Source organism: Benincasa hispida, chromosome 9 (genome assembly GCF_009727055.1).
Source record: "Benincasa hispida cultivar B227 chromosome 9, ASM972705v1, whole genome shotgun sequence".
Lineage (NCBI taxonomy): Eukaryota > Viridiplantae > Streptophyta > Magnoliopsida > Cucurbitales > Cucurbitaceae > Benincasa > Benincasa hispida.
In genome coordinates, this window is record NC_052357.1 from 60,741,377 (window position 1) to 60,765,035 (window position 23,659).

The 23,659-nt window shown below is 35.7% G+C and overlaps 2 protein-coding genes across 3 annotated transcripts; one reads left to right on the top strand and one right to left on the bottom strand.

Moving 5' to 3' along the window:
• The first annotated feature begins 14,446 nt into the window (after nt 1-14,446).
• LOC120086192 (jacalin-related lectin 3-like) lies at nt 14,447-16,862 on the top strand. Of its 2 annotated transcripts, none has more exons than XM_039042720.1 (7): nt 14,447-14,604; nt 14,677-14,868; nt 14,944-15,197; nt 15,280-15,481; nt 15,634-15,887; nt 16,118-16,358; nt 16,494-16,862. In XM_039042720.1, exons 1-7 carry the CDS (start codon nt 14,602-14,604, stop codon nt 16,749-16,751), a joined length of 1,404 nt encoding a protein of 467 aa, XP_038898648.1. In that variant the 5' UTR covers nt 14,447-14,601; the 3' UTR covers nt 16,752-16,862. The 2 variants fall into 2 exon arrangements, with proteins under 2 accessions (XP_038898648.1, XP_038898647.1); XM_039042719.1 differs by having other exon boundaries at nt 14,453-14,599.
• Nucleotides 16,863-21,099: 4,237 nt separating this feature from the next.
• On the bottom strand, nt 21,100-21,723 carry LOC120084833. Its single transcript, XM_039040651.1, has 2 exons — nt 21,483-21,723; nt 21,100-21,362 (listed from the first exon to the last, which is right to left on the bottom strand). The coding sequence occupies exons 1-2, from the start codon at nt 21,721-21,723 to the stop codon at nt 21,100-21,102; spliced, it is 504 nt and encodes a 167-aa protein (XP_038896579.1).
• Between the last annotated feature and the right edge of the window lie 1,936 nt (nt 21,724-23,659).

Genomic DNA, 23,659 nt, shown 5'->3' on the forward strand with positions numbered 1-23,659 from the left:
CGTTCAACTGCCGCTCATAGGTAAATGATCGTGTAAGCGATCGCTCAGCATCATCGCATAGCTTTTCGCCGCATCGCTTAGGTCTCGAACAAAGGTAAACGATCGTGTAAGTGATCGCTCAGTGCCATCGCATAGCTCTTCGCCTCATCGCTTAGCTCCCACCCGAAGTTATACGATCGTGTAGTGCCATCGTATAGCAAAACAACGCATCATTTAGCTCCCGAGGTAGACGATCATCTAGCACACAACACCTAAACAATTAACGCCCAAAGCTATACGATCATTTAGCTTTTCCTTCATATCGTCTAACGTATGAAGCTAAACGATCGTTAGCTACTAAAGCTTAACAACGATATGAGGCTGATCATTTGGAATCTGCAACTCGGCCCCTTCGCTTGTTTCTTCGAATTACAACTTAATTTCAACTCAAATGACTCCAAATAAATTACAGACTCTTGGGAAGACATTAAAGCTCATCAAGAAAGAGCCAGTTACAAATTTAAATGGAAAATGAAAGAGAGATTAAAGGCCAAAACTCAGAAAACCTTATCATTACGACAGTTTCATATTTTCATACAAAACACCCACCAAACCAGAATTAATCCGAACTGAATGCTTATATGATGCTCTGATACCAATTGTTGGATCTACACCAGCACGCAGTAGAAAAAAACAGGATCCATAAGCAATCTAATTCATTAATTTGGTTGAAAAGAAACATACTAAAAATAGAGTATAATGGGTTTCATGAACATACCTTGGACGAACCAACGAAATCTCCATTTCCAGATGCAAAAGTCCTCTGAATTCTTGTGTAGACCACCATAAGATCTTCTCTACTATCCTCTTGGTGCTCTAAATTGAGTTATGGGACTCAAAATAAGCTGGAATCAAAGGGAATATGGAGAAAACTCACTGAAAAGAACCCATTGAAGAACATCTTCTTCATCCGAATTTTTCAGCAAAATTTCAATCGGTTCTCATGCCTTTCTTCACTCCAATCTCTTCAATATATTGTAAGCTATCATGCAAAGAGATGTGTTACATGGGATGTAACTCATGCTTGGAGTAAAGCAAAGGAAAAGGTGGGTTCCAAGTAAGCTAGTTGAAGATGAAAAACCTATTCTTTAAAAATTTGTGTAATTTTTCCATTTTCCAAAAATCCAAAATTGATTTTTAAATAATATTTTATTTCTAAAATCAACATTTATTAATTTTACAAATTAATTTCCAAAATTATATTTCTAATAAAATTAATAATTAATAATTTAAATAATTTAAATAATTCCAATTAATCTAATATCTAATATTAAATTAATTTTTACACAAATTCATCTTCATATATTTAAATCATATTTAAATCTATTTTCTCCAATTCCGTTTGATTCTAATTTGAACGTTTCAAATTAACTTATCACGTTACTCTAGAGCTATCCATTTCCGAGCTAGTAGGGGGACCTCATAGACCTACAGATCATGGGCCCAACGATCCAAGATTAATCGAATAAACTCATAAGACCGATCTAACCCCCATTTGTTAACTAATGGGTCACTCCATTAAAGCCCATAGTTGAACTTCCCTCACTGTAGATATATTATGTCCACTCGATGTAACCATGATTAGTAAGTCAACCCTTCACAGATGGTTCACAATAACGGTTGGGTTAAATATCTGTTTTACTCTCAAAATTACCTCTTGTTTCTTTAGTCCCCACTGATTCCCTAATGAACAATTGTTTTGTGATCCAGACATAAAACTAAGTCCCTCTCATGCCAAATGAGATGACAGAATCCCTTGTTCAAGCCCCAGAATTAGCACTTAAGGGAACAACCTCTCTACTATCCCTAAAGCGGGTAGGAATGAATTTTCTCTTGCACCCTACGTACCCAGCTATCTATCCAGTCTTACCTCTGAAATGGCAGTTATATTGGGCCGGCGCTGTTGAGCCAACTCTCACCTATGCAAATCTAAGAGCAATCCCAGATAAACAGGAGTTTATAGTTAGCTCAGGATTAAGGTCAAGTTACCTAGGTTATCGCTTTGAAATAGTCAATCTTAAACAGTAAACGACGTTATAAAGTAAGAGTGACTCATTTCGTGGTCTGATCTTATACAAACTCTTTTGCACAAGGACACCCCCACTTCTCATGTCCAACATGAACGAATTAGGATCACTTCATTTGTAGTACTTTACAACTCCTTGTAACAACTACAGAGTAGGTTGTATCCAATAGTGCTACCAGAATAAGGTACCCAACCTTATCCATGTACTATAGATCATTTTGACTATTTACTTGAACCTGATCTACCTTTATGTCTCCACATAAAGTTTAAGTACTCATCCAATAGTCAAGGGACTTTTAAGTTTATTGGATTTCTATTCATGCAATAGATCTATTCAATAACACCTTTTTTGAATTTTCAGAATAAGTTCCATTGTTTACATACCACGAGTTTTAGGACATAAAACCTAACACAATAAACTAAGGCATACCCCAGTATCATCTCCCACTTGCCCTAGGCAGGATGTTGCATGTCTCGCATACCCAGAATCTCTAGTTGACCCTTGAGCACTTTAGCCGTAAGGGCCTTTGTAAAGGGATCAACAACATTGTACTCTATTCAGAGTGAACACTGACCCCAATGTCGATTTGTGAGAATCTCTATCGATCTGAAAGTCAGAGTCTGTGTATCCTGTAAGGATCAGATCCTTATCTCCATACACGAGCATGTAGTCCCTCATTCTTCGAAGTTACTTGAGGATCGGCTTGACCGCCATCCAATCATCAAATCCTAGATTGGACTTATACCGACTAACAATCCCTACTGCATAGAAAATATCGGGTATGGTACACTACATTGCATACATTAAGCTTTCTATAGTAGAAGCATAGGGAATCTATCTCAACTCCACAACCTCTTGAGGTGTCTTAGGACATTGATCCTTAGACAAAACGATTCCATGCCTGAAGGGTAATAAACCCCTCTTGGAATCTTACATCCTGTACCTGATCAACATTTGATCAATGTACGATGCCTGAGATAGAGCTAACCATTTGTTCATACGATCCCGAATGATCTGGATCCCGAGAACATACTGTGCCTCACCCAAATCTTTCATTTGGAATTGGGCAGCTAGCCAATTTTTAATATCAGTCAGATACCCTACATCATTCCTAATGAATAGGATATCATCCACATACAATACCAGGAAAGCTACTGAGTTGTTGATGAACTTCTTGTATGCACAAGGCTCATCAACGTTCTAATCAAATCTAAACGACTTGACAGCAGGGTCAAATCTGATGTTCGAAGATCTTGATGCTTGATTCAGCCCATAAATGGACCTATTAAGCTTTCAAACTCTTTGCTCTTGATCTGGAACAATGAACCCCTCTGGTTGTGTCATGTAGATTTCCATTAAGAAAGGCAGTCTTGACGTCCATTCGCCATATTTCATAACCATAAAATGTGGCTATGGATAGGAGAATCAGATAGACTTGAGCATGACAACAGGTGAGAAAGTTTCCTCATAGTTAACTCCCTCAACCTGGGTATAACCCTTTGCCACGAGTCTAGCCTTAAAGGTTTACACCTTTCGATCTACACCTCTCTTTCGCTTATAGATCCACTTACGCTAAATAGGTCTTACCCCATCAGGTGGATCAACAAGCTCCCAGATGTTATTGAAGTACATAGACTCCATTTCTTGGTTCATGTCTTTAACCGATTCATCTTTATCAACATCCTCCATTACTTTCTTAAAAGACAACGGATCCTCGACCCCATCATTCGTAATGACATTTTGGGCTTCAGTCAAACCCATGTAATGATCCAGTGGGTTCATAACTCTCCCACTACGTCGAGGTAGTCTCAACTCTTATTGATCTGTCGGCCTGTTCAACAACTCTTGTTGAACCCTCAGCAGTCTTAGTCTCACTAGAGATCTCACGTAAAACGAGCTTACTTGATGGCTTATGATACCTCATATGGTCTTCTTCCAAGAACATAACATTTGTAGAAACAAACACTTTGTTATCACTCGGATCATAGAAGTATCCACCTCTCGTTTCCTTGGGGTAGCCTACAAATAGCCAAACCTTCGAATGCGGTTCCAACTTCTTTGGGTTAGTCACTAGCACATGTGTCGGACATCCCTAAATCCTGAAATGGCGTAAACTACCTTTACGGCCTCTCCATAACTCAAAAGGTGTTTAGAAACACTTTTCGAGGGAACGTTGTTCAGGATATAACATGCAGTCTCCACTGTAAAACCCTAAAATGAGTCTGAAAGATAAGCATAACTCATCATAGATCGAACCATGTCCAACAAGGTTTAGTTTCTCTTTTCAGATACACCATTCTGCTGAAGTGTAGCAGGGGCCGAAAGTTGGAACGCAATCCCATGTTCTATCATATAGTTCTGAAATTAGAGGTCCATATACTCTCCACCACGATCAGATCGTAGTGTTTTTATCTTCTTACTTAACAAGTTTTCATCTTCAGCCTTATACTCCTTAAACTTGTCAAGGGCTTCAGACTTACGTTGCATTAGGTAGAGATACCCGAACCATGAATAATCTATGAAAGATATGAAATATTCATACCCACCCTAAGCTCTAACATTCATCGGACCACAGAGGTCTGAATGTACAAGCTCCAAGACTTCCTTGGCTCTATAACCTTTTCCAGTAAAAGGTCATTTGGTCATCTTGCCTTCGAGGCATGATTCACATACCGGCAAGGAGTTTTCTTCTAAACTCTTTAGAAGTCCACGTTTCACCAACATCTCAATCCTATTGAAGTTGATGTGACCTAACCCTCAATGCCAAAGATGGGCATTTTACTTAGGAGAAACCTTTGGTCTTTTAGTTGTTGTTGTCGTACTGAACATTTTCAGTGTTAAACAAGGCTTTTATGACTAACGGTCTTAGTACATATAAGTTACTTTCCATTGAACCATAACCAATCTCCATTTCATTTATAAAAATAAACACTTTATTCTCAGAAAAAGAGACGGTATAGCCTTGTTCAATGAGACAAGAAACCGAGATTAAGTTCCTCTTAATATGAGGAACTACAAAAACATTATCCAGTAACAGATAATGTTTCTTGTCAACAAATAACTTCAGCCTACCTATAGCAATAGTTAAAACAACCTCACCAATACCGACTCTAAGAGTCATCTCTCCATGTGGCAACGTTTGCCAGGAACTGAATCCTTGGTAAGAGGAACTGACATGATTGGTAGCACCCAAATCTAAGATCCAGGAAGAATCATCATTCTCTATCAAACACATCTCTAAGACCAATAAATCAGATTTACTGTCTTTCCTCCTCTTTTGGAGAGTAGTGGGATCAGTGTCAAAACAACTGACACTACTGGTTTTATCATCCATCCCTTTATGCTCGAAAAGTAAGAACTGACGTTCAAACAAATCTTGTAGTGAGACCACGATCTCGCATGCAATGATCATGTTCTCAACCCTTTTTGGCCAAAACATTAGGATGTTAGCCAAAATGTGAATTCGGGACAACGAATTAGCCTTCATCCACACCTGATATGCATTACGAACAATTCGCGGTGCATCAAAGGTCGTGACTTGAGGACATTCCTCAACCATGATAAATATGAGGTCGTTTGCCATGAAATACGTTTCACACGATTCTTTCCACTGTAAGTAGTCGATCATCTTAAAAACACTAAATGGAAATACTAACGAGTTGCTGAAAAAAAAAACACATTGACCTACGTTAGGTTTTAAAGCAAATACCCATTGTAAAACAAAACAACATCCAATAAAGTTTTAGCAAAACTAATATAGACCTCGTTTGACATCTAGTTTTTCAATGACGCTTCAAAGGATTAGAACAAAAGCTGCCGAAAGGAGGTCAGGTATCCCTCCTCTGAATTGAGAAGTTCTCAACCAAGCATTAATACCAAAACAACTCTTGCTCCTATAACAACTAGTCATCATTGATTTGGCCAAAAGATCATTAACTTACTTAACAATCTCCCGTAAGTGTGATCCGCCATTTTAGACCCTAGAGATCCGTCCCAAAAACCAATTCGAAAGGAAAAAATCCAATTGGGGAAAAACCTAAAACGACCCTATCCATTTTTGGAGTTCAACTTAATCTTGACCAACTGCACAAACCCATCCGAAGGGGGACGCTTAAAGGCGACACGAGGAAGTATAGAATGATCTCACTGTGTGAACCAATGATAGAGACCATAGGACGTGTTGACACATACCCTTCACCCACTTACTATAAACACTCTCTCCGTCCACCTTGATATTGACTCATGCAAACACCATCCGAAGGGGGATGCATCCAGGGCCTGTCTCTTATACACATCTAGATGTGTATAAGAGACAGCCTTGATATTGACTCATGCAAACACCATCCAAAGAGGGATTCTCCCAGGGCACCACGAGGCCAAGCATGAATCTCACGGTGTGAACATTCAGGGAGAAACGTGAGTGGAATCATAGACATATTAGATACATCTTTTCCTCCCACTGAGTATTTTATAACCTAGGGTTTAGCTTATTTAGAAAAAATACGGCTAAGGATTTTAACTAAGTGACTTTTAGGTTTTCCCAAGAGTAACTTTTACCTTAGATAGTGAAACAACTTTTGATCATCATCCATTAAACTCTTTAACAGAGTTTTTGACCAAATCATCCCATGCCTGTTGAAAATCTTTCTAATTCACATTTCCAGGTAGGTTCCTAGGTAGGGGTGTTACGTTTTCATCAACTTAAGAACCCTAGCCTAGCCAGAACCCGCCTTAGACAAAAGATCCCTTATAGATAGATTTAAAACAAAATTAATCTTTTATTACAACCAATTAATCCTATTAAACCGATTTTAAAAGATTAATCTAGGTTACTAAACTCTTTAGAACCATTTGAACTTAGGTCTATCTCAATCCAATTTTAAAATCCTTTTAAAAAACTTGAGTTCACCCTAAGTCCGCATACAACACTTTCTTATTTATTTTAGGTCTAATTTCCTTTATAACACTTGTAAACAGAAACCATAACCACAATGCAAAGCTAACACATGCAAGGTATTCATAACAATTATAAACAGCCTAAGTGTCATGCTCAATGCATTGTCCATTCATTGCTACTTCTTTTATATAACACTTATACAAAAACAGCAATAAAACAAGCAAAACATGCTTCCATTCATCCTTAGACTATAACACTTATAATAAAAGGATGATGCATGATAATGCTCACTACATGCAAAATATAACTCTTATATTTCATGATGAATGCATCCTTTCAAGTAATTTCTTCATGCTCGATTATAACATTTATAATACATGATGCATGAATAATTGCACAACCTACGGTGGGTTTTAAACTATATGTAAAACACTTTGGCATATAAGCGCCATACATCACATGTATAAAGATTAAATTTTGATGAACCGAGTAAAATTGCCTTCAAAACACAAAATTAAAGCTAACTATTACAAAGACAAGGAGTCTCCATTTCAAACAGGCGAATCGGGTCTTGAACCGTCCGAGTGAAGCAACGCGTCTCCAACCATCGTGTACTAAATTCCCTACAATCGCCTACACGATAAAACAAACGCTTCGTTCTATTGCTTACCAACGCTCCAAGAGCTAAACGATCGTTTAGCAAATACTAGACCATCGTGTACCTTTTACTAAGTGATGAAGCTTGAGGTACGTGATCGCTTAGCGCGCTCCGTACAACGCACGCCTTCTGCGATCGTCTAAACGACTACAATGCAACAAAGCACCATCGTCTAAGCAATCGCTTAGCTAGTGCCTCCGTATCGTATATGCGTGATTGTATAGGTAGTAACTAAGCGGTGAGGCTTGGTAACTACATGATCGTCTAGCGTGCGCCTTTTACTAAACAATGAGTATCGCATGCTCCCACTACGATCGTCTACCTCCAGCACTTATGCGATGGGCAACCAACGCAACGCGATAGAGTAAATGATTTACCCCATCGCTTAACATTAGTTAAACAATCGTTTAGTAAATACTACATGATCATATAAAAAAATTTACACAATCGCTTAGTTAAATCCCAACGATCATTTACCTTAGGCTACACGATACGACCAACGCTTGGTCTTCTTCTTCGTTGAGAACCGCATCTCCATGCTTCAAAACTTCATCACGAACGACTTGACTAACTTAAACTCTTTGAATTAAAGACTCGATTGCAAGTTAATTTCGCCAAAAAACACGGGGACCCTTACAAATTAACACTTTGTAATTGAAGAAAGCTTTAACTAAAGGCAATTAAACCCGCAAAATTCATCAACTCCATCCGCAAATGCAGTTAAAAATTAAACACAAATGCAGAAACCCACCAAGACTGTAAATTAAAGTTCAAAACAGACTTGTAATTTGGAATATCAGAACAACTTAGCTCTGATACCAATTGAAGGAAATCGTGCACAAGGATTTTCATGAGCAGCGGAAAGATCATTCCAAATTACAATCATGTATGAACATTACGATTACAGTCATAAACACAGACATACGGTTATGCATTCATTAGAGAAATTACAACATGATAATACAAATAACAAAGAGAAATCTACACACATTTGTAGACTTATCTCCACACTCCTGGATCACGAACTCTCGAACACAACAACCTGGAACGCTCGTCCAATACGACCGCTACACAACACGAACACCGCACACTCAAACTCAGCGATCGCCTCGGTTACAAACNCAATACGACCGCTACACAACACGAACACCGCACACTCAAACTCAGCGATCGCCTCGGTTACAAACACCCCAATAGCACGAACAGCCTCCACAAAACCTCGACGGTGTTGAGTTGAGTATGACACCAGCAAGAAGGCTACCTTGGTATTCTCGGTGTCAGAATCCAAAGGATGGGTTCTGTGTGGACTTGGTTTGAGGCAGAAGACGGAGGAAACAACAATCATGTAAATGATTGAGCAAGTGGGAGAAGACTGAACCCATCATATAGGTCGATGCCAAATCGTTAAGCATAACTAAGCGATCGTCTAGCAAAAGCTAAGCAATCATTTAGCTCATCACTTAGCTGCATGTCTGTCGCCTACAAATACTATACGATCGTTTACCTTGGTCCAAGTTGTCGCTTAGTAAATCCCATTTACTTGACAACTTCCGTTCCATGAGATTATTTTCTGAGAGAGGAGATCTAAATTTCACAAAATCTCTTCCTTTTCAAAAACTTACTAAAATTAGGAAAACAATTTTCCTTTTATCTCACGGTTACCATGAACCACCAATAACCTCTCACTCAATTGGTTATTAGAGAAAAAGATTTAATTATCCAATAATTAATATTATTATAAATATAAATGATAACCAACTTATCATACTATAATTATAACCTATAGTTTTAATATTTCATCTCATGAAATATACAAACCATAGTTCTTTTTCTATTCCATGGTACTTAATGTAAATCTCATTTACATTAATCCTCCACTAGATGTATCTCATACATCATATCGATCATATCATATATAATCGAACTACCTCTTGTAAATTTGAACATTTCAAATCAACACCAAGAACTGATCCTCAACTGAATCCATTAGGCTACCAAGGGGATCTTATGGACCTGTAGCTCGAAGCTCCAACGGTACGTGAATAATTGACTAAACTCTTTAGTCATGGGATCCACCATCTATTAACCACCAGCCACTCTACTAAAGACCGATAGTTGAACTCTCCTTACCATAGATATATTATGTGTCTATTTTAATCAATCAATAGTGCGACAACCCTTCACAAATCGCTCATAAATACAGCTCGACCAATAACCGTTATGCCCCTATAGTTAGCTCTAACTCTTTAAGTACCACTGATCCCTCTAATGAACATAAGTCATAGTCCTACTATGACTGAGTCCTCTCTTCCAAAGACAAGTTGTGGCCACTATGTTCAAGCCCCGGAATCAGCCCTTAATGGAGCAATCTCTCTACTTATCCCTGCTTCGAGAAAGGAGTGAATTCTATCTTGTGGACTGAGTTCCCAGCTCTCAAATCAGACAAGTCCCCAAAAAGGTAAACATGTTGAGTTGGCAATCTAGCCACTCTCACCCATACTAATCAAAGGACTACCCTCAAAGGTAGGAGTTCCCAAAACACTCAGGATTGAGGTCGTGTCACCTATGGTCGTTTATGTGATATGTAAGTCTCTAATATCAACGGCGTTATATAAAGAGTCTAGTCATCTCGTGGTCCGGTCTTATACAAAATCTTTATATAGGACACCCCCGCTCGCACATCTCCACATGAATGGTCAAGATCTACCATATGTAGTAGTTTACGACACTTGCAAACCTCTACAAAACGGGTCATATTCATAATGTCACCAGGATCAGGTATCCCACCTTAATCCTTATACTACAGACCTATTTAGGTTATCACTTAAGGCATGATCCACTTGTATATCACATATACATGTTTAAGTTCACGTAAGACAACCATGAAGCTTTGTTTATTGGATATAAGTAAATACCAGAACAAAATAACAATTATTTTATTCATAAAACATTGTGTATCATTACAAACAACGAGACTTTAGGAGAATTATGACACCAATCCCAACACAACATGCAAAGGAGAGAGTTGCATGAGTTGCAGCTCATGCTTGGAGAAAGACAAAACAAAGAAGATGCCATTTGTGTGAGCAAGTAAAGAGATGGATAATGGAAAACCAAACTTTTCCATTTTGTATTTTGTTTTTCTAAATTTCCAATTTCATCATAAAATCAAAAATGATATTTCCAAAATCCATTTTGATTTTAAAAATTGAAAAATGAAATTAATTTCATAAATTAATTTTTAAATAAAACTAATTAATTTAATATCAAATATTAAATTAATTTTTACACATATCCATCTTTATTTAAATCAATTTTAAATATATTAAAATTCTCTATTCTGTTTTAATTCTCAAATTAAACATGTAATTATAATCTTCATATATTACTAAGCCCTTAATTCTAATTTGAATGATTATAAAATTAACTTATCGCGCATTTCTTAGAGCTAGTAATCCGTTATGAACTAGTAGGGGAAACTCGTCGGACCTACAGTATCATGGGCTCCAACGATTCGAGATTAATTGGCTAAAACTCATTAGACCAGATTAATCCTCATTCGTTAACTAATAGGTCACCTCCACTAAAGCCAATAGTTGCACTCCTCTCACTGTAGATATATTATGTCCACATGATTTAACCATAATCAGCAAGTCGACCCTTCCAACAGGTTAGTTCGTAATAATGGCTGGGTCAAATATCTATTTTTTACTCCCGAGATTACGTCTTATTCCTCAAGTTCCTACTGATCCCCTAATGAACAACTAGTTTGTGATCCAATCACTAAACCAAACTCTCTCAGCCAGTGAATTTTGTTTTGCACCTTATGTCCCCAGCTATCTATTCGAAGTTACCCCTGAAATGGGAGTCTTATTGAGTCGGTGCTGTTGAGCCAACCCTCGCCTATGCAAATCTAAGAGAAATACCAAATAAACAAGAGTTCATAGTTAGCTCAGGTTAAGATCGAGTTACCTAGGTCATCTAGGTGAAATAGTCAATCGTATACAGTAAACAACGTTATAAAGTAAGAGTGACTTATATCTTGGTCCGGTATTATGCAAACTCATTACATAGGACGCCCTCACTCCTCATGTCATAACATGTACGAATTAGGATCACATCGTATGTAGCACTTTACAACTCTTTATAACAACTACAGAGTAGGCTACATCCAATGGTGTTACGAGAATAAGGTACCCAATCTTATTTATGTACAATAGATCATTTTGACTATTTACTCGAACCTAATCTACTCTTATGTCTCCATATAAAGTTCAAGTACTCATACAATAGTCATGGGTCTTAGTTTATTGGATTTAGACTTTCATACTATTTATGAAACCAATAATAAGTATATTGATTATAGAAAACGTTTATCATTTTACAAACTGCGAGTTTTAGGACATAAAACCCAACACTATTAGTGTCTATCAGTGTCTATTATTGATAGTTCTTAAATTTTGTTATATCTTGTAAATATTTTTAACAATTTTACCATTTGAAATAATTTTCCTTATTTTTTTTAATTATTTTGAGTTGAATTTATTTGTATGAAATTATTATTTAAATTACTTATTAGAAAAAACATAATAACCTTCTTAATTGAGCTCACATTAATTAGTTTGATGAAACCATATTCACCCCAGGTTGTCATACCATTCCTACAATAGACTTTTAATTTTGAAATAGTGATAGAAATCAACATGAGCATAATTAAACTGGCACAAGACAGAGATTTTTTGAGTTTAAGAAAAAGGCAATAGTTCAAATTTCACAATTATTGTGCTTACAAAAACATAATGATAAACACCAACAAAATAACAAGAGAGGAGAAATGAACATAAAAAAAGAGAAAAAAATAACAAAAACCAGATATAACTAAAGAAAGAGAATATTGTATGAAATTGAACATACAATGGAAATGAAAGAAAAAGACAACAAAATTGAGAAGGAAAATTCCAATATATTTTAATCAATAACGAGAAACAAGATGAACAAAAACAATAGAAGATATAGAATTGGTATGGCAATGGGTGAATAAGGTTTATATAAAACTTTTTGCTAATAAGTAATTTAAACAATAATTTCACACATGTAGATTCAACCCAAAATAATCAAGAAATTTAAATCTAACACTTTAAGCACGCGTGTTTAATTCTAATAATAAGATCGGTGTAAAAGATAAGGAAATTTAGTAACTACTAGTCAAAAGAAACCAATATAAGAAATTAATTAAATAACAAAAAAATTGCATTTAATTTCATGTAATAAAATATAACAAAAATAAATTATGAGAGAGATAGACCAATTGGGCCGTGATTTTATAATTGTTCAGCACTTCCTAAGATCTTTTTGAGTATGTCACTACGATTGGGACTTTTTTCATTGCATAGATTTGAACTGCTACAACATACTTTTTTCAGGTGCAAGAACAAACCCAACTCTTTCCACGGTTGAGAATCAAACTGTTACAATAATTCTTTTTTCAAGATCAAGAGCAACTCCTATAAAAGTTTGAAAAAAATTAAATAGAACACTTACAACCCTCTCAATAAAGTGGAATTACAAGTTTTGAGCTCACAACAAATCAATCCTCACAATACATAGAACTCTCTGAAAACTAAGATTAAAAAAAATGGGAGTTTGGAGAGAGCAACAATGAAAGTTTTGTATATTTGGAGAGGATTGAAAATTATGAAAATTTGTTATGAAAATTTGGAGAAGATGATGAGTCTAAATAGAGGGGAAAGATGGTGAAAACCACATTTTATTTGGACTATTAGATCTTAATGATGGAGATTTTTCTTTTTTAAAAAAAACATTAGACATAAACATAAAACGATATACTTTTTGGCCCACCATGTGTCCAACCAACCATTAAACACAAACACAAAATAAAATAATAATGTATATTTTTCAAAATCATTTTCTTTTAAAACCAACAACAACTCAAAAGCCCATTATGTGACACTCTTTCATTGGTCCAAGTGACACCTTTCAATTAATCTACTTTCATGGGTCCAAGTGATACCTTTCAATTGATCTACTGTAATTAGAAAAAAAAATTGCCAAGTCATAAACTTGGGATTTTTCCATTAAGCTTGCATCAAGCTATATCTTCTTCATTTGAGCTCCAATTTGAGTAATTCAAATTGCATTTGAACCATGTTCCAAGCTCAACACAATGGACACTTCAAAACACTCAAATTGTTAATAAACTAAAGCTCGTTTGTTATCATCAAAATATTAATTAATCAATTAATTTAATATTAATGGCCAAAAAGCCAACTGAAGGTATATCATTTGAAAAAAAAAATGTGAACCAAGAGGTAAGATGATAGAAACTCTCAAGAGCACATATTGTTGAACATAAGAAGAAAAAAATGGTTGTTTTCAAACATAATAAAATGAATCAAAATATTTACAAATATAGCAATATCACTATATATCAGTGATTGATACGGATAGACTACTCCCATCTATCACGTATAGATAATGATAGACACTGAAAGATGTCTATTAGTGTCTATTAATTTCTATCACTACGTGACATTTTGCTATATTTGAAAATAATTTTAGCAATTTTTTATTTAAATCAATTTTCCAAAAAACAAATTGTATTATAGGGAAAAGAATACATAAAGAGATTTGAGAAAATGGTTATATTTGCAATCTTTTAAAAGTCTATTTTTAGCTCTACCAATTTTAATTACCTTTACAATATGTCTTGTATGATTATAATATATTTTAATATACTTTTCTTGTTATGAAAGAAACGATTTGTTCCACTAGCAATGGATTGAAATTTGAAACCACTTTAGAAATTTCATTCTTTGCCAAGAAAGGAATCGAACGAAGAAAGTAGAAATGTCAAAATTTATTTCATTGTTCAGAAATATGGGCTCCCTCTCTTGTGTCTGTCCCATTACCACTAATCAATTTAATCCTAAAATTTGCAGTGCATCAATACTCTATAAAGTATGGTAAGTGTAACTAATAGCTTATCTGAAAAAAGGATTACAAACAATTTGTGATCCACCATTTTCGTACTGCAGACGACGTTGAAGATTGAGATTGTTGGATGTAAAGACGGTGGGGGACCTTGGGATGATGGAGCTCATTCCACCATCAGACAGCTTGTAATTTATCACAAACAGTGGATTTGTTCATTTCATGTTGAGTATGATAAGAATGGCCATTCAATTTGGGGTTCCAAGCATGGCGGAAATGAAGGTTCCTCGTCTAAGGTACCTGCCACCAAACCCTAATTTCAATCGCCATTTACTATTTTGATATTTCTCCAACTGGTTTGATAATTGCAGGTTGTTTTAGATTACCCAAACGAGTATCTAATTTCAATTTATGGTTACTACGGCTACATAGGTGAGTGGGGAATTGCAGCCGATGTGATTCGTTCCATAACTTTCCAAACCAATAGGAAAACTTATGGCCCATATGGGATGGAAGAGGGAGCCAAATTTTCATTCCCAATTATGGGAGCCAAGATTGTTGGCTTCCATGGAAGATGTGGTTGGTTCCTCGATGCAATTGGGCTCTACATACAACCAATTCCAAAGTACGTACATATATGATCTACTTGTATGGCTGCAAAAATATGAACAGAAATGAATGAATTCCATTGACATTGTGCGATGCAGAACCCAACTTAAGAACTTCAGCTTAGGACCTTATGGAGGCAAAGGGGGGCATCCATGGGAGTATACTTTTCGGTCGATCAGACGATTTGTAATTCATCATGAACAATGGATTCACTCCATTCAATTGGAATATGAGGATAAGAATGGAAAGTTAGTATGGTCCAAAAAGCATGGTGACACAAACGGAAGTTCCAAATCAGAGGTTATACCTCAAATTCCTCTAATGATTTACTCTATGCCCATAACTTTGCTGAAATGCCTAACTTGGGCACTTAGTTTTCTATGGTAGCTTGTGCTATGCCCGTAACTTGTTTGTTGAAATTCCTTACCGGGGCATTTTGTTTTGTATGGTAGGTTGTGCTACAATTCCCAGATGAGTATTTTGTTTCTATTCATGGCTACTACAGCCACATACAGGTTTTGGAAAATACTGCCACTGTGATTCGATCGCTAACATTGGAAACTAATACAAGAACTTATGGACCGTTTGGAGTTGAAGATGGAACCAAATTTTTATTTCCAATTATGGAGACAGATATTGTTGGTGTTTATGGAAGATCTAGTGTGTGGCTTGATGCAATTGGACTCTACTTAGGAACAACTCAAAAGTATGTACCCATCTTTATTCTTTTAATTTTATGGATATCATATTCTATTTCTATGATATAAACATATATAATTTGCTTTTTTTGCTCCTCATTTAGTTTTATTAGAAAATTACATATTTAAAAAATATTTGTTTACACAAAGTTGCCCATTGAATATTCTCTTAATAGTAATAAACATGTGCTAGTCAAGAAGTAAAACTTTTGACTGTGTAAGTTATTGATTTATGCAGCATGAAGGTTGAGCCGGAGCCTATGGCTGCACCAGCACCCCAAATCCAAATGGAGCACTCTAAACTGAGACAATATGGAGGTGAAGGTGGAGATGCTTGGGAAGATAAGTTTCAAACAATGAGACGTTTTGTGGTTCGTCATGGATTATGGATCGATTCCATTCAAATTCAATATGAAGATGATAATGGAAACTTGGTGTGGTCTAACCAGCATGGTGGAGATGGAGGATCCAGATCAGAGGTTAACTCAATTCCTCCTTTATATTCATGTCCCATGATTTGCTTACCATTATTGAAACTTTCAAATTGTTTTCCTCGTTGGGTTAATCTAAAAAGAATTGGATGAAGAAGTTATGGTGTTCAAATGTAATTGCAGGTTGTTTTGGAATTTCCAGATGAGTATCTTGTATCAATTCATGGCTACTACAGTGATATTCGTACGTGGGGACATGCAATCACTGTGATTCGCTCCTTAACTCTAGAAACAAATAAGAAGACTTATGGGCCATTTGGAGTTGAAGATGGTTCCAAATTTTCATTTCCAATTGTTGGGTTTAAGGTCGTTGGCATTCACGGTAGATCTGGTTGGTACCTAGATGCCTTTGGACTTTATGTACTGTCAATTCAAATGTAGGTCATAAATAATTAGTCACATTGTATCAAACGAGTCTCTTCGAATAATTTTTAGAGGAATTACGAGAAGTTAAATTGATAAGGAAGACGAAACCTCCATCTATCTCCATAATTGTGCGATATTGTCCACTTTTGATATAAATTATCCCTTTTTTTTTTTTTTTTTGTTAACATTCGAGTTCTACTTTCAAAGATATATTTGTTATTTGAAAATTATTTTTAAAAATATATAACAAAATTACAAAACAAAAACCAAGTAGATGCAACAATCTTAAATTCATATAAGTACATATATGAAAGAAAAACAATTGTTACTAATGGGATAAAAACAATCAATCGACAAAATTTCGAGTAATTCAAATAAAAAACATAGAAACATAAATTAGAATAAATAGAAATTATTGTAATTGATATCACTTCACTTAAATCATGTTAAATTTAAATTATTTAATATTAGAAAAAAAATAGTGTAATGAAGATAAAAAGTTTCTTAGAAAAAAGTATATTGATAAATAAATAACTGACTTATAATTTTACTTCACATCCATACTTTATTTAAAATAAATATTGTATGTGATAAGCAAGCATGATTTATGTAGTACTACAAAAGATGCGTTAATATCATAAATGTAAATCTAATTAGTAAAATAAAATTATAATCTCCATTCTCTATTGTATTAAAACAAAATTATAATGTCTAAATACTTTTTTTGAAAAAAAAGAAGTAACATCCAATAAAGATGTAAAAAACCTCTAATGTGAGTTAAAAGTTGACATTCCACTCTCATGATTAGTATTTTGTACTAAAAAGAATTAAAAATAAAAATAATTATTGAATTAGTTACATCAAAATTATTTGGGAAATTATTTTCACATGAGCTATAAGAAACCAACTAAATATTTATTTTCAAAAGAAACCAACTAATTCAATAATATTACAGTATAAGAACAAATAAATTAGTTTTAATTAATTTATGAATAAATCAACTAAATATTATCTTATCCACATTATTCAAAACTTAATATATGTTTGTATAAAGAAAAATACGTGCATTGTACGTGGTAAAAACACTAGTTAATCAAAGTGGACCTAATTAAAGATGATAAGTGGAGCAATAGAGAAATGACAAACAATGAGTTTTTTAATAATCAAGGGATTTGTGGTTCAAATCTCCCCACCCTAATTGTACTTTTAAAAAATGATTTCATTAAATGGGTAGTCAATTACCGTCAGAAGGTTTTTTAAATAAAAATTATATCTTTTGTATCTTTTATGACTTTTAACCTTAACCATTAGATTTCGTTTTACTAAGATATAAAGGCTCATATAATATTTGGATTTCACCAACTTTTCTCTCTTTTTAAACTCATCTTTTTCTCCAATATTACTTCAATAATTCCACATGTTTATAATCTTCTGGTTTGCTAACAACTATTGTTATTCTCTTCAAGCTCTCAATTTTCTTTTCATCTTATTCTTGAGACATATATTTTATTGTGAAGATTGATTTTTTTCCTGGACAGTGTGGGATGAAGATTGATTTGTTTGTTTTTTTTTTTTTTACTGAAACAAACATACATTAACTGAGACAAACACAACCAACAACCATGGAAACCATCAACCCCATTTCTCCCGATGTATATGTGATTTGCTCTCTTGAAAATCTTTTTATCAAAGGATCTGCAATATTCTCTTTTGGTTTCACGTAATCAACGAAAATTATTCAATTAGAGAACATTGCTGATAACTTGTAGAAATACAAATTATTATAGCTTTTTACTTAGAATAATGAGAGTAGAAAAGCAGAATATGCATTGATTTTATTAGGAATTCATGCATTAAAATGATTCTTACGTTGAATACATTTAAAATTCTTGCGGACCAACTATCATAAGTGTAACGACCCGACTCCCTAGGACTCAAGCTAGGTCGTTGCTAAATATATGCATGCATGGAACTTAAACGACATCTTTGTATGGTGAAATAAATGGTAAATAAATAAGATAAGTTCGAAAGCCCTTCATTAAATTCAAATATTAAAAACAACAATAGGGTACCCACAAATCATAAATGTTAATAAATAAGTCTGAAAACAATTTTTAATAGTAAGTTTCAAACATTAAAATTGAAAGTTAAGCAAAACATGAAAAGAAATCTATGGGCAGAAGCATAACACTAGTCCTAGTGACTCGATCACGAATTTGGCTTGTCACTCGCTGATGCATCTCTACCTTTTCCTCAGGGGACACATACATACATGCAAAATTGGTTTCTATCCTACTGTAAATAAGTATGCCCACTACTTCTGGTGAATCCTAAAGGAAACACAATCTTTGGTGAAATCCGAAGGAAACACAACCCTTGGTGAATCTCGAAGGAAACACAGCCCCTGGTAAATCCCGAAGGAAACACAGCCCCTGGTGAATCCTGAAGGAAACACAACCCCTGGTGAATCCCGAAGGAAACACAATATCTGGTGAATCCTGAAGGAAACACAATCTGGTGAATCCTGAAGGAAACACAATCTGGTGAATCTCGAAGGAAACACAATCTGGTGAATCTCGAAGGAAACACAATACCTAGTGGGCATCTAACTAATTAGTAAAGACACTATCACAGTCTCAACATCACAATTATCACAATATGGTTTTATAACATGCATATACACCTCAACATCTGGTCGCACAAATTGCATAGTATCATAAATAGCTACTCCGGGTATTACCCATCCACCTTGACACCAAAGAAGAGTTCGACCCAATGCTTTATTTCTGTCCTCACTATCACAGTCTCAACATCACAATTATCACAATATGGTTTTATAACATGCATATACACCTCAACATCATTGCTATACAACATGCATATACGCCTCAATATCCTCATATCAAATACAACCTCAGGGAATCAAGTATCATCTCTTACTAGCATGCAAGTATCTACGTGTACAAATAAATCTTGCAGATTCTCATACAAGAACATATATCGGTCATACTATACTATCCGTTTATCATGTTATCGTTTTGTTCTGATATTCGTCTATTATGCTAGTATATATCTAGTATCTGGCCAGTAGACAGTTCCAGTAGTAAGATTACTTGCCTCAAATTTGGTCACAAATTAATCCAAGTAATTAACTCTCTTACAACTCTTGGAAGGCTTTGAATCCACCCTATAACATATGTTACAAATATTAATTTAGCACCCCTGATCCAAAAATAATAAATCCAAAGTTTTAACTCATCTTTGGGGTCTAAATCTAATTAACCAAAATATTTAAAGATCTTCAATTTAACTTTACCTAAATCGAAAATTCACAGATAATATCAGACAACCAACAAAACCAGCAGAACGCAATCAAGTTTTAAATTAAAACCAAGGCCTAATCACACATACTTCAAGTATTGCCAAATAAATCCAGGTAAACTCACCCAAGATGTGATATAAGACACATCAAATCTGCTAAAACTTCACCTAACAGCACCTTAATACCTTCAAGAACATGAATTCAAAGTTGAAACATAAAGGCCTCATTCAATTGCTGCCAAAAGTAAATGGGCGGTCAAGAATCAACTGAAAACAACCCGAAAACAGTAGAAATCTGACCCAAATTGATAGATCTGATGACGACACAAGCAACTGACAGCGACGACAGGAGGAATCCGGTGCAGATCTGGTCGATTGAAGGAGATGAGCGGCGCTGGTCAGCTCGTGGATGACGCGCAGAGAAGCGGCGCTGGACAGGGGAAGCTAGCTGGCGAGATCGACCGAAGGGGACGGCGAGGCAGACGCGGCTGGCCGGCTCACCGCGCTTCAGATCTGGCGGTCCGACAGCTTCAGACCCAGGCGCGAAAGGCGGGTGCAGAGCTGCGATAGCCGAAGGGCTTCGACGTGGGAGGTCGAGGCTCGGATGACTGGGCGACACTGGAGTGCTGAGCTACTGGAGGCGGTGGGTCGCGGAGGAAAGTTCAGCGTGCGGCTGAAAAGAGCGAGGGGGTGAGGGGTTCCGATCGCGTGAGGGAGAAGAGGGAATTTGGGTTTTTTTATAAAAAATAATAATAATAATAATAAAACTAAAAAGGAAATAAAATAAACTATATTGTATTATTTTCCTTATTCCATTTTATATTATTACATTTCTTTCCTTCCCAACATGAAATTAACTCCTACCATTAATTTCTAAATTGAATAATTTCAACGTTAACAATTAAATTCCCACAATTACACTTGAAGTCCAAATTTTAAAAAATGCCCTCAAATAATAAAAATTACTGAAATTACATTATTGCTATAAAAAATGCGGGGTGTCAGATTCTTCCCTCCTCAAAGAACTTTCGTCCTCAAAAGTTCATTCCTGAAAAATCTCTGGGTACTGGGACTTCATCTCATCCTCTCGCTCCCAGGTAGCCTCCTTAAACTGGTGATACTTCCACAGGACTTTCATAAATGCAATTTCCCTAGAGCGCAATGTCTTTACCTCTCCGGCGAGGATCTCTACAGGTCTCTCCTCGTAGCTCAAGTTGTCATTCAACTGCAAGGGTTCGAAGCCAACTACATGGGACGGGTCTGTCACATACTTCCTCAGCATCGAAACATGGAAGACATTATGAACTTAAGACAATGCTCGGGGCAATGCTAAACGGTAAGCTAGGGGGCCAACTCGTTCCAAGACCTCGAAAGGTCCAATGAATCTTGGGCTCAACTTTTCTTTTCTGCCAAACCTCAGAATACCTTTCATGGATGCCACTTTTAAGAATACTTTAACACCAGTCTCAAATTCCAAGTTCTTACGTTTCACATCAGCATAGCTCTTCTGTCTACTCTGAGCTGTTTGCATATGAGCCATGATCTTCTGTATTGCCTCATGTGTGGTCTGCACTAGTTCGGGTTCTAGCAATTTCCTCTCTTCTACCTCATCCCAACACACAGGAGACCTGCAACTCTTCCCATAAAGGGCCTCAAATGGTGACATCCTAATAGTGGACTGGTAGTTGTTATTATAAGAAAACTTCATCAGATGCAAGTGAGTATTCCAGCTTCCTGAAAACTATATGGCACAGCCACTGGGACTAGTGTTATGCCTCCGCCCATGAGATTTAGATTTCTTTTCATGTTTTGCTTAACTTTTAGTTTTAATGTTTGAAACTTACTATTAAGAATTGTTTTCAAATTTATTTATTAACATTTATGATTTATGGGTACCCTATTGTTGTTTTTAATATTTGAATTTAATGAAAGATTTTTGAATTTATCCTGTTTATTTAGCATTTATTTCACTATACAAAGATGTCGTTTAAGTTCCATGCATGCATATATTCAGTAACGGCCTAGCTTGAGTCCTAGGGGGTCGGGTCGTTACAATAAGTTAACATGCGCCAAAGTCCATATTTTTAAGATTATCGCAGGAGTTGATCGCATGCGCTGATTTCGAAGAAGCCAAAGCTGATTGCATGCATCGAGATCTCTGACACTGACCTAGGGGATACCCTGCCATAACTTCAAAAGATTGACTATGATAGCATCGTTGACATTCTTACCTACCACGTCAGAGACAATGATTGATCAAAGTGGGAATCCACGAGCAATCAAGGGATGGCTTTATATATGGAGCCTTGATGCAAGAGACAAACCATCCAGATTTTGACTTGAATTCCCACTTGAGACAAATTTTGGTGATCACAAACGAACAATAAGAAAGATTATTTTATAAGAATCCTTCATCTCATCCATTCCCTTCGATTGATGACTTGAATCTCTCTAAAGTGGAGCTTGAGAAAGCCTTCTCCACTCCATTCTACCATCAACCACCAGAACCCTTGACAATCATCTGTTTGAAGTAAGAGATTGCTAAAAACAGTTTTCCCTTCACACCTTTTCTCATCTTTATCTGTTGTATTACTTTTCAACTTAAGACATTATTTCAACTGTAATCAACATTTCTATCTATCTATCTATCTATCTATATATATATCTATCTATCTATATATATATAATGCATCATGACTACATCTATTGCCTTCTATCTTTTTACCATTTCTCCTTTATCGCCATGAGTAACTAATTCTTTGTGGGGTAAAGGGGAAGTTTGATATCATGAGCTAAGTTGAAAGTTCAAGGAGTTAATCCTATTTTCCTAGTGTGAGAATATGAAAATGCTTGCCTATGATCACTCATTGAGTCAAGTAGCTATAACATATTGCATGAGAGGGTAAGGTGGAAATCTTAAAGCAAAGTAAAAAGTGTGTCTAACAATAGAAATAACCTTATCATTAATGCAACATCATTCGTGTGATAGAGATATGACAAATGTGGCTGGCCACCAAGAGGTGTGTGATGAACGGATGATGCAATCCTTGATCACTCATGATGTCAACTTAGGGACTTGATATCAGCTTCCCCTAAAACCCTACCTTCTTCATTCAATTTTACACATGTCAACTTCTATTGGTTATCACCACATTCTTAGATCGGATCTCTGTCTGTTCTTAGTTGGTTATTGTACATTTTTAGCCTTAAAGTAGTTTTATCGCATGTTTTCTTCCACTATATATTTTTAGTTTCCACCGCAAAACATTTGACTTTATAGAACTTTCAGTTATAAATTCCCCGTGTTCGACCTTGGTTCATTCCAAGAAACTTGTGGTCTTGTTATACTTGGAAAGAGAACAAGAAAACTTGTGACAAGTGCATGGTTAACTACATCCAAAGCATTATAACATCATCACATATACATTCTAGTGTAGTTCACGATAAGCGCATCTAGAGATTGCAGCAATTTTTTTGGTGTCGTTGTCGAGGAATTGGCAACTGATTGTTCTTTTTTTTTTATATTCTCACAAGTATCTCTCGATTTTTAGGAGTATTGTAGCTTGAGCGATCAAGCGGTAAATAGTATATGAGTTCAGAGG

Excerpts from the sequence above, each read along its gene's own strand:
- LOC120086192 (XM_039042719.1), top strand. The coding sequence starts at position 14,489 with ATGTCAAAATTTATTTCATTGTTCAGAAATATGGGCTCCCTCTCTTGT. Across the intron at positions 15,198-15,279 it reads TACATACAACCAATTCCAAA|AACCCAACTTAAGAACTTCA; the intron begins GTACGTACATAT and ends TGTGCGATGCAG. Across the intron at positions 16,359-16,493 it reads ATGGAGGATCCAGATCAGAG|GTTGTTTTGGAATTTCCAGA; the intron begins GTTAACTCAATT and ends ATGTAATTGCAG.
- LOC120084833 (XM_039040651.1), bottom strand. The coding sequence starts at position 21,723 with ATGTCACCATTTGAGGCCCTTTATGGGAAGAGTTGCAGGTCTCCTGTG. Across the intron at positions 21,363-21,482 it reads AAAAGTGGCATCCATGAAAG|TTCATAATGTCTTCCATGTT; the intron begins GTATTCTGAGGT and ends CATTGTCTTAAG.